General features: G+C 46.7%; 1 protein-coding gene across 1 annotated transcript; it reads right to left on the minus strand.

Annotated features, from left to right (window-relative positions):
• Positions 1 to 943: 943 nt before the first annotated feature.
• Positions 944 to 16,895, minus strand: LOC102983652 (dynein light chain roadblock-type 1). The gene is made up of 4 exons (XM_028486440.2): positions 16,758 to 16,895; positions 8,862 to 8,937; positions 2,246 to 2,413; positions 944 to 978 (listed from the first exon to the last, which is right to left on the minus strand). Exons 1-4 carry the CDS (start codon positions 16,878 to 16,880, stop codon positions 959 to 961), a joined length of 387 nt encoding a protein of 128 aa, XP_028342241.2. The 5' UTR covers positions 16,881 to 16,895; the 3' UTR covers positions 944 to 958.
• Positions 16,896 to 17,134: the final 239 nt, after the last annotated feature.

Genomic DNA, 17,134 nt, shown 5'->3' on the forward strand with positions numbered 1-17,134 from the left:
TCTGCTTTGTGTCTGTTCAGATTCAAGCCTAAAGCTTGCTTCTTCCCGTGACAATGGACATCTGGGAAGGAACAGATATTATAGGACTAAGTTTCATGGCTAAGCAATCTGCGTAAGTGAAAAATCACTAATAAAAATAGAAATAATTAACAAGCCACCGATAAAACTGATAAAAACAGATACTATTAGCAATACCAGTGTCTTTTCTTCTGAATAATCAAGCTCTACATTCAATAATAGCACTCCCAGTGCTTTGTGAGAAGCAGTGTGTTAAAGCTTGATTACGCTGTGTTAACTCAGCTGTTCCAGAGCAGACATTCTTGGAAGCTTTAAGCCAAGAGATGCTGTCCACCGAGAGTCTGTTGACTTGGAGACCACATAATTTGTCCTTGCTTCACATTGTGAGCTTCCAGGTGGGGCACAAGGTCTGCTCTGATTTGGAGGGTTGGTAGCCTAATTTCTAGGGGAGTGGAGGTTTGTCTGTAATCACACAGAATGAAGTCTTGGGAGGGATGTGAGTTCAAATCTGATTCCAAGCCTTTCTGCCCAAACTTGTGCCAACATACTCAACCAGATGAGGCATCTCAGAATACCAGAGCAGTACCGGCCCCTACTAGACACTTTACAGATGTGGAAACAGAGGTTCAGAGGTGTTCTGTGATTTGCTACAGGTCATGCTTGTAAGAGGTAAAGCCGGAAAAACAGATGCTGTGCCTGCTGCAGTCTAATTTCGCTGACAGAATCAGAGACCTCATCATTGGTTGGAGATGCATTAGACAGTGATTAAATTGATAAACAGTCTATGTATGTTTTTGGAATAAATGACTCTGAAGTTATCCTAGGTTCTTATTTGTGACTGACCTGCTCTGTCCCCACCCCTCCAAGGGAGTGTCCCCAGGAGACTGTGGGCCCCTGTGACTGGCTCTATGGGTCTCTCCTTCACATCCTTCCAAGCAGCTCAGCTGGACCCGAACAGGCCTGGGAACAGAACCAATATTGCTCTGCTGCAAGGAGTGGTTGACCGCCATCAAATACCTCAGAATTCTGCACCCAGCCTCCTCGGCACCTGTGTTGCAAAGCCCCGGGGCAGTCAATGTCCCAACCTCCCCACTGCCCTCTTTCATCCAGGCCCCCAATCACAATCCTATCACCTCCTGCCTTAAAAAACCTCTGCTCATAGGGTCAAGTCCATGCAGCTGAGTTTGGCGTTTGAGGCCCCTTCTAAACTGGACAAAATGTATCACCTCACGCTCCTTCCTACACATATCCTGGTGCCCTAGACAAGCTGCACTGCAGCCGCCTCCATCACCATGTGCACATTTAGCTCAGGCACACTCAACCACGGGGCTCAGCCAAAAAGGAGATGGAGGGGGAGAAGTAACTGCAAAAACAGTCCTGGAGGATCTGTCTACCACTCCAGGCCGTGCGTGTGAGTGAGGCAGGGCAGGTGGCCCTGCTGTCCCCTCCTGTGGTCCCAGTCCTTATGGGCTCCTCCCACAGTAAGCATCTCATCACCCTGAGAATGATCCTAAGACCTAAGACAGGTATTGTTTGCACCACACAGTCCCCAAGTGCAAGCCAAGCACTTCATGTGAAACAAAAGCAGCAATCTCTTCCAGTGCTGGAGGAAGGGCTGTCTGTATGGGGTCCAGAGAAATAGGACTATCGTTTGGAAGCGGGCAAATTAACATCTTTTCAAGGATAAAACAGTGCATGGTGTTTTTGCCTCACACGTTGGTTTAGAAGCGCTGAATTCCTTTTTCTTCAAGCGTAGCTTTCCCACCCCCGGCACCCCCAAGCCCCAACCTGCTTGCTTACTCTTCACCTGTGCCCTCAAGACTCAGCTCAAGTGCTCCCTCCTCTGGGAAGCCTTTGCTGATTAGGGCCACAAGCAGCCCTAATCACACCCTCCTCTATGTTCCCAAGTGCTCCTTGAGTTCCCCCACATCAAGGTGAGGATTACACTGTGAAATGCTTATATGTCTCTCTCCCCCATGAGAACATAATTCCCCGCTGTGGCCTAGAACCCAGGACGGGGTCTGGCCTAGAGTCACTGTGAATGAGTATTTGTTGGGGATGCCAGCTGGAGACAGGCCAGGTGGTGAGGCAATCAAATCTGTACCTACCGCTCTTCAGGCCTTTCTGTGGAACCTATGGAGACACCCATGTGCTAAGCCGTCCTGATAGCTACAGAGCATGCACTGTGAGGGTCTGCTCCTAAGTGGGGATGTGGAAGACCCCTTACCTGGTGCAACCATAATTTCATTTTTCTTGGAGCGAATTCGAAGGAAGGTGAGGTCATTCTGGGGGTCAATTTCACGCACGGTGCTCCGGGCCTTCAAGATGAAGTTGTGCATGAGGTTGGCGTACTGTGTGGTGGTGGGATTGTCCATGGTGCTCTTGATGGGAATGCCTGAGGGGAGAGGAGACAGACTGAGCAGAACATTGGGGTCCCTTTCTGCCCAGCTCATAGCCCCACACCCATAATTCTAGAGTCTAGACTGGCAGTTAACAGTCAAAGCCCACTATTTACTGAAAGCTTGACAGGCAAGTGTTCAGCACTTGAAGTATGTCAACACCGGTCCCCAGAACTACTCTAAGGGCGGCGTCACCATCTTTGCTTGCCAATGAGGCAACAGAAACTCTGAGCGGTGAGGTGGCCTGCCTGTGGTCACACAGCAGGTAAAGAGAAGCAGTGGGGTCAGGATTCAAATGCAGGCCTGTTGGCTCCACTGCCAGGCTCCTTTCACAGGGCCACATCGTACTGGCTGGTTTCCAGCAATAGAAGGAGAGACTATCATTCATAACACTTAGAACAGAAACAAGGAGAATACCTCCTACAAATCTGTAAATACTAAAAAGTAGATAGAAGAAGAAAAGTCAGCCTGTGTCAAGATAGAACCATCACTGGTGTTTTGCTTCAGTTCCCACCAAGGAAGGCTTAGGGCCCAGTTATTATTATTTAAAATTTATTTATTTTTAATTTATTTTTATTTTTGGCTGCATTGGGTCTTCGTTGCTGCGCGTGGGCTTTCTATAGTTGCAGCGAGCGGGGGCTACTCTTCATTGCGGTGCGTGGGCTTCTCATTGCGGTGGCTTCTCTTGTTGCAGAGCATGGGCTCTAGGCACGCGGGCTTCAGTAGTTGTGGCTCGCGGGTTCTAGCACGCAGGCTCAGTAGTGGCACACGGGCTTAGATGGTCCGCGGCATGTGGGATCTTCCCGGACCAGGGCTCGAACCCGTGTCCCCTGCATTGGCAGGCGGATTCTTAACCACTGCACCACCAGGGAAGCCCAGGGCCCAGTTATAAACACACTGTCTATACACATGACTGTGCCCCCAATTTAAAGCCTGTTTCTCTGTCTGCAAACACCCTTGTAAACAGCATTGCTACTGCTTTCAACGAGCCCACAAGTGGCCATTCCACGGGGTTAATCACTCCCCTGTTGCTGAGTACTAAGGCTGGATTTTTTACTTAATTACTGTGCAGTGAACAACATCCTGCATCAAGCCTTTTCTGTTTTGAGGACTGCTTCCTTGCGATGAACTATTAAATGGACCTCCCTCACTGGACAGTGCCTATTGTCATGGAGGTGGGGAAGAGGGCTCAGCTTGAACCACCTCAGGCCACGACTGGGTCATAAGGTGCCTATGAATCACTGTAACATGTCAGCAGAAGGCTCCATCGATGAGGCCCTGAGTGCCCACAGCTGACAGGCCCTTGTGACAAATGTGGCCCAAGTGGCTCACCACACATAAGTGGCTGGATTTGGGGTCCAGGACCCTGCTATCTGGCACATAACTGACCAGCTGAGGGATCAGCCAAAGACAGTCACCCTCAGGCCTACCCATGAGTGGCAAGAAACTGATCCAACCTTGTCTTACTAGGGTAGAGGAACACAAGAGTGGGCAGAAGAGGGCATGGTAGCAGGAGAAGCAGCTGAGTCAGAGAAGCTGGTTTCAGCCAACTGGAGTTATGAGAACAGGTTGTAGTGATCACTTGTCTTTAAGGGACAAGATGACCAGGTCACCAGGGCTGCTGTTGGGTCCTGGATGGAAACAGTGTACCCACCAGGGCCCCACGAGGCCTCATTCAGTAGTGGAACCCTCCTGAGGTTGGCAGTAGAAGCAGCTGAGGAGACGACGGAGCAGGAACTCTGAAATCTGATGACCTGGGCTTATACCCCGGCTCTGCCCCTTCATGGCTATGTGGCCTTACACAAGTGATTTAACCTCTCTGAGCCTCCATTTCCTCATCTGTGCTTCAAAGTGCTGCTGCGAGGATTAAATATGGATTAATTCATTTGAGAATATTTAGCAACAGTATGCATGTAATAAGTGTTGATTTATTATCAACATCACCCACACAGTAAATCCCATCCCCCAGGAACCTTGAGGGGCCAGTCTGGAGGCCTGGCAAAGTTTGGGTATCAGACTTCTTGACCTTCTTTTTTACATACCACAGGCCACCTTCTCTCAGGTCCCTCTGCCTCGAACTTTCTTCCCTCCCCTACTCTCTCCTGACTCCCACTGTCCCTCATGTCTCCATCCACCCCCAGATGTGGTCAGTGCCCCCATTCTACAGTCCCAGCACCATGCAACTGTCCTTCAGAGCAGTTAACTCGAGTTTGGTATCACACCTTTATGGAAGTGATCATTATGTTTGCCCCCCCAGCAGACTTTAAGCTCCCTGGGGGCCAGAACCAGGTCTGCTGTGCTCACCAGTGTCTTTAGAGAGACTGCATTAAGCATTTATGGCTGTTGATAAATGAGTAGACACAGGTGTACTTCTAGTAGTTCAAATACTGTCATGGGACCTCCCTGGTGGTCCAGTGGCTAAGACTCCGTGCTCCCAATGCAGGGGGCCGGGGTTTGATCTCTGGTCAGGGAACTAGATCCCACATGTTGCAACTACGAGTTTGTACGCCGCAACTAAAGATCCCGCACGTGGCAACGAAGATCAAGCATGGCGCAACAAAGACCCAGTGCAGCTGAATAAATAAATAAATATTTAAAATAAACAAATACCCCCAAACCCCCCAAAACTGTCATGAATGTGATCACATTTCTGCCAAGTGAGAAACTGTATAAAGGAGAAAAGAAACTAACTTCTTGTTGGCTCACTTTAAAAGCAAAAGAAAACATGGAGCTGGCAGGGTGGGGATGGAGGGCAGGGACCAAAACTGGGGATAATTTCAAACAAGGACAAGAGATAATTCCAGATTCACAGGATGCTAGAGCTGGGGAACACCTCACAGACAGCCTAATGACTAGGCTGCCTATTCTAGGCCTTTGCCCTCACAAACGGGCACTGTGCAGCCCACAGAAGTGGCTGGTCACCTCGAAGGCATGATTTCTAATCCGGGGCTCGGATCTGTCAGGTTGTATAGCCAGGTCCTCTCACCAAACCCACCTCTATCAATCAACAATTAAAAAACATTAACAAGATTTAACAGATGTTTATTAAGCACCAACTTTGTGTCAGCATTGTTGCAGGTGCTGGGGACACAGTAGTGGACACAAGAGATAAATCCCTGCCCTCAGAGAGTTTACATATTTGAGTCTTTTATTTTGCCCTGTGTGGGCAGCAGCCGAAGATGGCAGGGGGTCTGGAGAGGTACAAATAGAATGTTCCTTACATTCTTCTTTCTTTTTTAAAAATAAATTTATTTATTTATTTATTTTATTTTTGGCTGCGTTGGGTCTTCACTGCTGCACTGCTTCACAGGCTTTCTCTAGCTGCGGTGAGTGGGGGCTACTCTTCATTGCGGTGCGTGGGCTTCTCATTGCGGTGGCTTCTCTTGTTGCGGAGCACGGTCTCTAGGCGCGCGGGCTTCAGTAGTTGCGGCACGCGGGCTCAGTAGTTGTGGCACGTGGGCTCTAGAGCACAGGCTCAGTAGTTGTGGTGCATGGGCTTAGTCGCTCCACGGCATGTGGGATCTTCTTGGACCAGGGCTCAAACCCGTGTCCCCTGCACTGGCAGGCGGATTCTTAACCACTGCACCACCGGGGAAGCCCTGTTCCTTACATTCTTGGTTAAGTCTGCTTCAACTCACACTTCTATTATGAAACACCATTTAAATCTGGCCAAGGCTGAGACGTCAACAGGCAGTGGCAGGTGGTTGGTAAGTGATTGGGACAAGAGCATGTCATGATTTTAGGGGCGGGAAGCAATCCCTCTGGGCTGGGATGGTCAGGGAAGGCATCCTGCAGGAAGAGGCAGCTGAGCTGAATCATGGGGGTAGGAAAGCCTGAGAGGGGCAATAGAGGTCCCTAATACAATCATCCTTAACTGATCACCTCTAAAGAAGTCTTCAGAGGGCTTAAGGGCCCCACAGAGCAGTGAGTTCTGACCACCTCCATCTATGGCTGGGTGATCTCGGGCAGGTTACCTCACTGCTCTCAGTTTCCAGTTTCTCATCTGAAAAACGGGCAAACGTCCCTGCTTTGCAGGGTCACTGTGTGAAATGTAAATGAGAGACTGAAGTGGGAGCTCCGTGAATGGAACATAAATTAAAAATAAATAGGGCTTCCCTGGTGGCGCAGTGGTTGAGAGTCCGCCTGCCGATGCAGGGGACATGGGTTCGTGCTCCGGTCTGGGAAGATCCCACATGCAGCGGAGCGGCTGGGCCCGTGAGCCATGGCAAAAAAATAAAAAAATAAATAAATAAATAAATAAATAAATAAACACAGGGACTTCCCTGGCAGTCCCGTAGTTAAGGCTCTGTGCTTCTACTGCAGGGGACACGGGTTCGATCCCTGGTTGGGGAACTAAGATCCCACATGCCACGCGGCATGGCCAATAAATAAATAAATAAACACACACACACACACACACACACACACACACACACACACACAATAATTTTTAACATTCATATAGCATTTACTATACATCAGGCACCGTTCTAAATGCTTCCCTTAGAAGAAAGTAGTATGACTGTCCACATTTTACATATGAGGAAACTGGAACAGAGAGGTTAAGTGACTTGTTAAGATCATACAGTTGATAAGTAAGTAGGGTCAGGATTCAAACCCAGGCAGTCTGGTTCTGCATTCCATATTCTTAGCCACTGTGCCATACAGCCATATTAGTATACAAAAAATAAGTGCTCATCATTAGTATCCAAAAGGTGGTAAGCAGTTGGGGCTATATTTTCCCAATGAAAAAGCTCAACTTTGGGGGGCAGTTTTAAGGCAAGAATGAAGCCTTGTGGTTTGGAATACTACTGGAAGCCTAGGGGTCCCAGCTGGGGAGTCAGCCCCTGGGGCTGTTCCCTCCCCATCTGGGGTCAAAAATGTCCAGTCCCAGAAGAGAGTCTTTTTCTGAGTGACATACAGTCTTTTGGGTCTTGGAGCAAGAAGCTCCCTGTAGCAAGGACCAACCCCTCCATTTGGGGCAGCTAAGTTCTGAAGAGGAAGGGGAAGGCTCAGGCCACCCAGTTGAACAGTGGTGGACCCAAGCTGCCTCCCAGTGTCCTCTGGGCTCCCCAACCTGCTGCCTCCTTTGAACGCAATGACCTTGTGGTTTAATGAGAGTCTGACAAAGCTGGGGAGCACACTCTGCCTGGCTCTGGGCTGTCCAGGGTCTGACAACTTGGAAAACAACATTCTGAGAACATGCCACCTTCAATTTGTCACCCTTGGTGACTTTCATTCTGCTCTATTTAAGTAGGCACTGTTGAGAATTCTGCCTTTCCAAAACAAGGCCCAGAATGACAATGCATACACACAGAGGCTCTCAAGGAGCCTCAAACAAAGCAGAGCTGACTGAATGCACTGGATTTGAGAATTGGGGGAGCCCAGCTGGGTGACCCTGGACATGGCCTGGGACAAAGTCCAGCAGCCACCCTCTGGTCCTTCACAGCACAGTGTGGGAGAAAGAGCACAAGTGCGTTCAGACAGACTTGGGATGAAATCTTGGCTCTATAATGGTAGGTGAATCAATTAAATTTCTAGACTCACTCTTCTCCACTGCAAAATGGAGACAACAGAGCCGCTTCAAGGGATAAATGAAAAAATATGTTTTGTGAAGCACCAGCCCGTGGCCTGGCACAGAATAGGTGTGTGAAAATGTTAGTTCCTTTCTTCACCATGTCTACTGCAGTATGAGAAAATTAGCATCTGTACTCTTCTAGTTGTTGAAATAATGTCCCAGAAGAGGAGGGAAAACTATAGGCCCAAAGAAGTTGACAAGAGTATTATCTAGCAAAAAAAAGTAGAAACAGCATAAATGTAGGATTGTACTGGCAGTTAAAAATTTTGCTTATGTAAACCACGGAGCAAAAAAAAACAAAACCGAAACAAACAAAAACTCATGAGTAAAACATATGCAAAAGAGTAACAACTAGGGCTTCCCTGGTGGCGCAGTGGTTGAGAGTCCGCCTGCCGATGCAGAGGACGCGGGTTCGTGCCCCGGTACGGGAAGATCCCACATGCTGCGGAGCGGCTGGGCCCGTGAGCCATGGCCGCTGAGCCTGCGCATCCGGAGCCGGTGCTCCGCAACGGGAGAGGCCACAACAGTGAGAGGCCCACGTACCGCAAAAAAAAAAAAAAAAAAAAAAAAAAAGAGTAACAACTATAATTATGACACAAGAGAAAATGCACCTGGACAAGGGCTAAAAAAGTATGGCATACTGAAAATTATGATGTGTCAGGGCAGTGGGACAGAGTGAATTTTTCCTTTTTTAAAATTTAGAATTCTAGTAATAGTGCTTGGACACTAGAGGTGTTTTAAAAAAAAAAAAGGGTGAGAAATAGATCAGGTAATGAGAGGTGTAGTAAAAAGCAAGTGTTATGCTGTGTTGGGCTATTTTCTGGGGGCCTGCCTGCACTCAGGTCATGGACGGAAGGAGGGTGTACCTTCTGTGTTCACCACGATGATTCCCTGCACGCCCTTCTGGCTCTGAAGTCGCTTCAGTGTCTCCTCCACCTCTGCCTGCCAGAGAGAATAAGACCAAGGTTAGGAGGGGTCAGGAAGGCTGGATCAACTCCCTCACAGCCCTGGCAGATGAATCACACATTCCAACAACAAACAAGTTAACACCCAGGCACGTGGCACTTCCTGAAAGCTCCCCAGGCCTATTTGGAATGGTCCCTAGGCCACCACCAGCATCTAAACCATCATCTTCCCAGTACGGGGTGGGGCTGTGCTCCTGGCCCTTTGCCCACCAGGGGCCCTTTGCCCCTCAGCTGTTGGGGAGCAGAATTCAAATACCATTCCCAGGAGTACAGGCACATCCATGACTCACATATTTGGTACAGCTGGGGGACAAACCAGAGGACTCCAATGATTTAAAAAATCCAAACAGGGGTGTCTAACAGGAAGGAGACATATCATCATTTGTGGCCCAAAGAGCACAAATGAAAACATTCCAAAGGAAGCAAAATGATCCCATGAGGATAGACTCAGTGACCTAATAAGCTGGCACCTAAGATAGGGTGACACGTGACACACAGCCATAGCAAATACTAAGGAAGGGGCTCATTAATCCTGCATCTCCGGGTGCTAGTCTGGGTGGGACACTCTGGCACATGGAATTTGTAAACAGAGTGGACAATCAGACTTTGGGCCCTCACCTTGCCATGCAAGCCCTTCTCTATTATTATTCCCATCTCTTTTACCCTTTCATCCACTCTCCACCTACATGTCCATACCTCCCTGTCTCCACATCTCTTTACCCGAACAAGGCCTCTTCTCTGCTGAAATCCAGCAAATTCTTCCAGATCATCTAAGATATTACCTCCTCCATGAAGCCTTGACTGTACCTCTCTGGGGATGCATTAGGTACTGCTTTACTTGGAGTCTCTATAATGGTCTGCAGAGTAGGGGCTCAATAAATAGCTGTTAAACTGAACTAGGTCTAACTCTTCCTGTGGACGGAGACTGGCCCGAAGTGTTTGTTCTCAGGAGGTCCCTTCTGTACCCATCCAGAATCTAGTTAGAAGCTCCTCACAGGCCGAGAGTCAGACTATGTTGGAAACAGAGGCTCTGTTCACCAAGAGAGTGGCCCCCCACCCTCATGGGCTAATGAGTTGGCCCAGGGGAGGAGCTTCTAAACAGTGGACGGAGACAGCACAAAGATTGTTTTTCTAGTAGGCACAAGCCTCACAATCCAGTCTCTGCCACCCACTCCCCAATGACATGTGAATACTCTCAAATGCCAGAGGGAAGGGCAAACAAGTTCCTCCTACAAAATGGCAGAGAGCCTGATGCCTCTATAACCTGGAGCCTTGGTAAAAGGACAGGGCTAGCTATGTGGATGTGAGAGTATAATACAGTGGGTTATACATGTATGAGATCATAATTCATTCAGCAGACTTTCAGTGAGCTCCTACTACACACTATTCTGGAGAGGAGCGGTAAAGTAGGATAGTGGTCAAAACTACACAGTACTCACTCTGACCTGGTAACCCTCCTGGAAATTCATCCTAAGGAAATAATCCAAAAGAACTAAAAGAACACAGCGAGATGTTTGCTGCAGTGACATCTGCAATAACAAAAAAGCAGGAGGAGCCCCAAATGCCCAGTAATTAGGGAAAAGGCCAAGGAAATTTTGGAATGTCCATTCACAGGAATATAATGCATACATTAACAATGCGGATCAGATATTTATACCACCACAAAGAGAAAGTGCTGCGAGATTGCATACACGTGAAAACAAGAAGAGGGCTAGAAGGATTATGGAAAAAAAAAAAGCCACATTGAGAGCAGAGAAGTATAGATTAGGTTTTCGTTTCTTTTTTTTAAACAGCCTCTTTTACTCTATTATATTGTTGCTATTTTTTATATAATAATTCCACATATATATCTATTTATTTGGCTGCATCGGGTCTCAGGTGCGGCACACAGCATCTTTCGCAGCGGTGCTTGGGCTTCTCTCCAGTTGTGGCTCGTGGGTGTGTGAGCTCTGTAGTTTGCAGCATGCAGCCTCTCTCCTGGAGGCGCGCGAACCCAGTAGCTGTGGCACGCGGGCTTAGTTACCCAGCGGCATGTGAGATCTTAGTTCCCTGACCAGGGATCGAACCCACATCCCTCGCATTGGTAGGCGGATTCTTTACCACTGGACCACCAGTGAAGTCCCCATTGTTTCTATTTAAAAACATTTTTTAACCCATCTCTCTGTGTATCCAAGCAATCCGACATCTCTGACTTGGGAACTACAGGGCTCTGACATTCTCAACATTATGAGAATAAGAATATATAGGAATAAGTAGGATGGCAATTTAGGACAGCTCAAACAATCTGCAATCAAACTGGGGATGGGGCAAACTAAAACCAAAGATGCCAGAATCGAAGTCCAAAATACCTCTGAAGATTGGAAAGTGAGGCTGAAATGAAAAAGATGAAATTTCATAAGACTGCTATTCATTCAATAACTATATGGGAAACTTCTATGTGCCAGATGTTGTTTTAGGCCTAGGGATGCTGTATTGAACAAAATACGACAAAAATCCCTGCTCTCATGAAGCCGATATTGGTGGGTGGAGGGAGGGAATCAGACATTTTAAAAAAACATAAATAAAATACAAATGTCAAATACAGTAGGGATGGGGGAGCTGGAATGCAGGGGCTGATGGCAATTTTAAACAAGGTGGTCAGAGAAGTCCTCACTAAGGTGATAGTTGAGTAGAGATCTGAAAGGAAACGAGGGAGCTAACCATGCAGATTTCTAGGGAGAGTGCTCCAGAAAAAAAGCAAAGGAGCCAGTGTGGCTGAGGGCAGTGAGTGGCAGGCAGCCAGATGAGGGAGGGAGCCAGGATCAGACTAGATTTCAGGGGGTCTCATAGGCCAGAGTAATGACTTTGGTTTTCAATGGGGAGGGTGTGAGGAGCCACTAGCAGGTTTTGAGGTGAGCAGTGACAAGATCTCTTTCAAAAGGATGGCCCTGGCTGCTGTGTGGAGAATGGACTGCAGGGGGCAAGCACAGCCTGCCTGAGCCTGGGCCTGGCATGTGCTGCTCCTTCTGAAAGCAGCAACCTTCTCTCCCTCACTCAGCCACTTGATGTAACTAACTCCCAACTCTTCGGACTCAGCTCATGAGCCTCCTATGGGAGGCCTTCTCTGACACCTGCTCCTCTTCTAGGTACCCACGCACCCTGACTCCACAGCACTTGTCACAATGGAGTGTAACTGCCTGTTTTGCATCTGTCTCCCCCTCCAGACCCAAGGCACCCTGGGAGCAGGAACCTAGACTTTGTAATCCCAGTACCTGGTACAGCATAGGCTCAATAGATACTTAAGGAACAAATAAAAACCATTTCTACAACCATGCTTTACAAAAATCAACCTTTTTAAGTATAGTACCCAGGGTGAAAAGGAGCTAAGGTTTAGTTGATCCTAAATTTAATGAGAACCAACTACTGAGATCTGGCTGCTTAAAAAGTAAACACACTTACCAAGAAAAGGAGGACATACACATATACAATGACCAACCCAGAATCTGCTACATTAGGATGAATGTTTTCAGACACGTCTCATCTGAACCTTCCATGGTTAGTATGATCTCCATTTTACAATGAGAAAAACCAAGGTTCAGAAAGGAGAAGAGTTTTTGCCCAAGGACACACAGCAGATCTCAAGAGAAGAGCTGAGGGACTTCCCTGGTGGTGCAGTGGTTAAGAATCTGCCTGCCAATGTAGGGGACACGGGTTCAATCCCTGGTCTGGGAAGATCCCACATGCTGCGCAGCAACTAAGCCTGTGCGCCACAACTACCGAGCCTGCACTCTAGAGCCCACGAGCCACACTACTGAGCCCGAGTGCCACAACTACTGAAGCCCACTCACCTAGAGCCCGTGCTCTGCAACAAGAGAAGCCACCGCAATGAGAAGCCCTCGCACTGCAAAAGAGAGTAGTCCCCGCTCACTGCAACTAGAGAAAAGCCCAAAATGCAGCCAAAAATAAATAAATAAATTTTTTAAAAAAGAGAAGAGCTGAATATACCACTGACCACAAATGATGAGGTCCCAGTCCTCAGGGAGCTCACATTTTGGTGGAAGAGACCTTCAAAAACAAATGACCAAGATTCTTGCAGGGTGCAGGGATGGGGTGGGGGGTGGGAGTGGGGGACAGGAGGATGCTGCTTGACAGGTGTGGTCAGGAACACCTGAAGATGTAATCTTTAAACCAAGAACTAAATGATGAGAAAGAAAAGCACTCCACGCAATGGGATGAAAGCAAAGGCAGTGAAGTGGGAAGGAGTCTGGCATGTTCAAAGGAATAAAGAGAACCAGTAATGCCAAGGTTTTTGATTCTTTGCTAATCTGACAGGCAAAACCCAAGTAACAGAAAGCCAACTTTTCTTTAATGTTTAAGAATTATCAGTGAGGTTCGTCAGAAAAATAAAAAACAAAAAACTTATCAGTGAAGTTAAAGAGGAATTTGCTTGCATCTCTCCTTTTCTGAGTCTTGATTTTTCTATAAATCTTATTGATTTTCAAAAACTTATGTTAGAAATATTAGACTTTTGTCCATCATATAAATTACACTTCTCCCACTTTTCAAATGTAACCTTATGATTTTTTTCAATAATCAGAAGTTCAAAATTTTTATGTAGTCAAATTTAATAAAAATTTTTTCCTGGAAGACTAGAAAATAGCTTCTCCAATCTGACCCCAACCAGTAGCGTGGGGCTAGGCCTGGGTGAGTGGGGGTCATGAGGTCTAGAGGAGGCATTGCACACCTGCTTTCAGGAGAAAATGCTTAAAACAAACTTCAAGTTCAGCCCTGAGGAGCCAAGAAAGAAAACAAATGATGCCAAAAAGACACAAGCAGCAAAAGAGACATCTGCAGATGGGGAAGGAGTCCTAGTTAGGCATCCAAGTCATGCCACCTTTGTCTTTAAAGTTTGTCATCCTGCAGTGCTAGCCAACTGGTATCAGAAATATCTGAGTGGATATTCTGGGTCAGCTCACATCACCAAATTCCTGTCCTGCTCCTAGAGACAGCCCAACTGGTATACTCAGCACCCGGACTCTTTATTACTATTAACATGGGTGTCTGCATCAGAGAAGGGTTCTCTAGTTCCCAGCTGCATGTTGCTGACAGACAAAACACACACACACAAAACAAACAAACAAACAACAAAAAACAAGCAGCAGTAAAACTCCAGGATAATTCATTGGTTTGGCATAGGAGGGATAACCATCTGAAGCAAATGATTCACAAAGGAACTGTGACCAATTTGACTAATAAGCATGAAATTTTTAATTGCTATAAAACAAAAATTAATTAAAAGGAGGGAAAAACATTTGCATCAAATAGAACAAAGGAGTAATTCCAAAATATCACACAGAATGATTATGTTTTTGAACGCTGGCAGTATTATGGCAAAACTGGTACGAAGGCAATACGACCTTTTGGGAAAGCTACAGGACAATACTATTGCGAGAACCATAAGTGCTGGTCCCCTTGCCTCAGAAATTCTTTTCCTGAGAACTTCTCCTAAGGAAATAAACTAATAAATTTTTTAAAAAAGACAAAGAAAACAAACTCTACGCATTCAGAGACATTCATCACAGCGTTATCTCTGTTAATGAACTAGAAGCAACCCAAATGTACACCAGGGGAATGATTTGGCAAATTATGGTAAAAATATTTCACTGACTATTATGTAGTTACTAAAAATGATTCATTACAAAGATGATGCAGCAACAAAGTTATACGTCTTTGGACATTAAAACAAACAAACAAAAAACTAGCAGGTACATCTTGAAAAATAAGCATATGTGAACAAAGAGGAAGGAGAATGTACAAAGATGAAAATACTTGTGTGATGGAGTAAAACTGGATGCTAATTATGGATGATTTTTATATCACCTCACCATCCTAAGGGGCAATTTGTCAGTTTCTACCAAATGTTGAAATATGCATGCCAGAAGTACCACCACTATATAACACTAACATAAGTGCAAAAAAAAAAAAGACAAAAATAATACTGCAGCATTGTCTGGATTGAAAAACTGTAAACCATCTAAATGTATATACTGCAATAGAATATGAATACAGTCCTTTAAAAGAATGAAGTAGATTTGTATTTATCGACATGGAAAAATATTTGATATCTTTTAGTGAACAGAGTAGGCTGCAGAATGAGATTATCTATACATATTAGCTTAAAGTAAACTTAATATGTATAAATACATATGTTCCAGTTTCATGTAATAAACAGGCTATATATAAATGTGCTTATGCACTAAACAAACCTGGAAGGAAACACACTCACTGTCAACAGTCATTACCAGAGGGAAGTGAGATAGGGACCACCTACACTTTCTACATTACATACTTTGGTACTGCTTGAATTTGTTAAACTGTGCATCTAAATATGTTTTGCTTTTATGAATATAAACACACAACAGCATGGTACAGGTTGCAGGAAGCTACCATTTGTGTAAGAAAAAGAGGGGGCATATATTCATGCTTGTATAGATATATTAATAAAAGAAACTAACAATGTTTCTGAAGGAGACTGGGCCTGGGTGTCAGGGTTGGGTGGGAGATTTATTTTTCCCTTAGATCCTTTCAGATTATTATTATTACTTGTTTTTTTTTTTTTTTTGCGGTACGCGGGCCTCTCACTGTTGTGGCCTCTCCCGTTGCGGAGCACAGGCTCCGGATGCGCAGGCTCAGCGGCCATGGCTCACGGGCGTAGCCGCTCCGCGGCATGCATGTGGGATCTTCCCGGACCGGGGCACGAACCCGTGTTCCCTGCATCGGCAGGCGGACTCAACCACTGCGCCACCAGGGAAGCCCTATTATTACTTTTTTTACTGTAAGATTTATTTGTTAAAAATTTTTTTTAGTTTAAAAAGTGATGTGAAAGATGAAGTTACTTCATCTAAACTAGCTAACTATATAAAGCAAAGTATACAGCTAAACTATATAAAGCAAAAACTGAAGAGAAAATGACTAATAGGAGTAATATGCCTAATTATAAGTCGTCACCTCCAGGTCACGGCACTGTTTCTTATTCCTTTTCAATTTTTCTTATAGACTTTAAATTCTTAAATAAGATTTCCGAAAACCATTCACATGATTTAACATTTAAAAGGTCTTTTCAAGTTTTTTACAAGTTGGGAGGATTAAAAACACAAGAAAACAAACCTGTAAAGGCGTAAAGAGCCCACAGTTCTAGCCAGCAAGGCAGGAACCCAAGGGTGGATCCCGCTCGTTTCTGACTCATGCACCATGTCCCAGCGTCTCGAAAGAACCACAGGGGCAGAAAGGCAGCAGTCGAGCTTATAGGGTTCAAATACACCTCCGCCATTTCCTGGGGCAAGGCACTTACCTTCACCAGGCTTTAGACTCCAAGTATGTAAAAGGGGGATAATGGTTGTACCTACTTCACAGAGCTACGGTGAGGAGGAAGGGCAGGGTAGGTAAAGCGCTTAGCAGTGCCTGACACGAATTAAGCTTCCCGGAGGTGTAATCATTATTGTTGTTATCTAGCAACAAGGCCCAGGATGAGGCCTGTGGGCCTGCCTCCCCATCTCCGTCAATCCTTCGCCGAGGCCCAAGCAACTGCTTCCGGTCTAGGGACAGCGGGATCCGGTGTCCGCTCGGTCTAGTCTGGAGGCCCGCGCCGCCCCGGTTCCGACCTCCAGACAACTCGGCCCCGGCCCCGCCCAGCCCCGCGGATGCCCAGTCCAGCGCTCGGAGCCGCCCCCGGAGAATGGAAGGCCAGGCTCAGGGTGTTGGAAAGTCGTGCTCGGCCACCTCCCGGCCGCCTGCCACAAGCTCCCGGCAGACACTCACCATCTCGGACCGATCCGGTACCTCCGCGTAGCCAGCCCTCAGCCCAGTCGCGCTGCCTCTCTGCGCCTGCGCACAGCCCCCTGTCAAGGCGGACAGCCTCGGTAGCCTATCAGGAGCCAGCATGGGACGGCTGGGCGGGAGGGTAGGCGGATCTTAGCTGCCCCAGGGCTCGAGGGGAACTTGCCCTGTGCCGTCCGAAAGTGAAGAGCAAAGGAGCACTTAAGCTATGGGAAATTCCTAATTCCCACTGTGCCGAAAAGACGCTGGTTCGCGTTGTTCGAAGAGGCTTTCAACTCTCAACCGAGGTCTGAGCTGGATCTGCAGGTTCTGGGTGGAGGGTGGTGAGCGATTCTGAAGGCGAGGACGGGGGTTGCCGA

The sequence above is a fragment of the Physeter macrocephalus genome, unplaced genomic scaffold, assembly GCF_002837175.3.
Source record: "Physeter macrocephalus isolate SW-GA unplaced genomic scaffold, ASM283717v5 random_1728, whole genome shotgun sequence".
NCBI lineage: Eukaryota > Metazoa > Chordata > Mammalia > Artiodactyla > Physeteridae > Physeter > Physeter macrocephalus.

Coding starts and splice junctions, on each gene's coding strand:
- LOC102983652 (XM_028486440.2), bottom strand. CDS start 16,880: ATGCTGGCTCCTGATAGGCTACCGAGGCTGTCCGCCTTGACAGGGGGC. Junction 2,414..8,861: donor CATCGTGGTGAACACAGAAG/GTACACCCTCCT, acceptor CTCTCCCCTCAG/GCATTCCCATCAAGAGCACC. Junction 979..2,245: donor TGAAATTATGGTTGCACCAG/GTAAGGGGTCTT, acceptor TTCTGTTCCCAG/GCCTGTTCGGGTCCAGCTGA.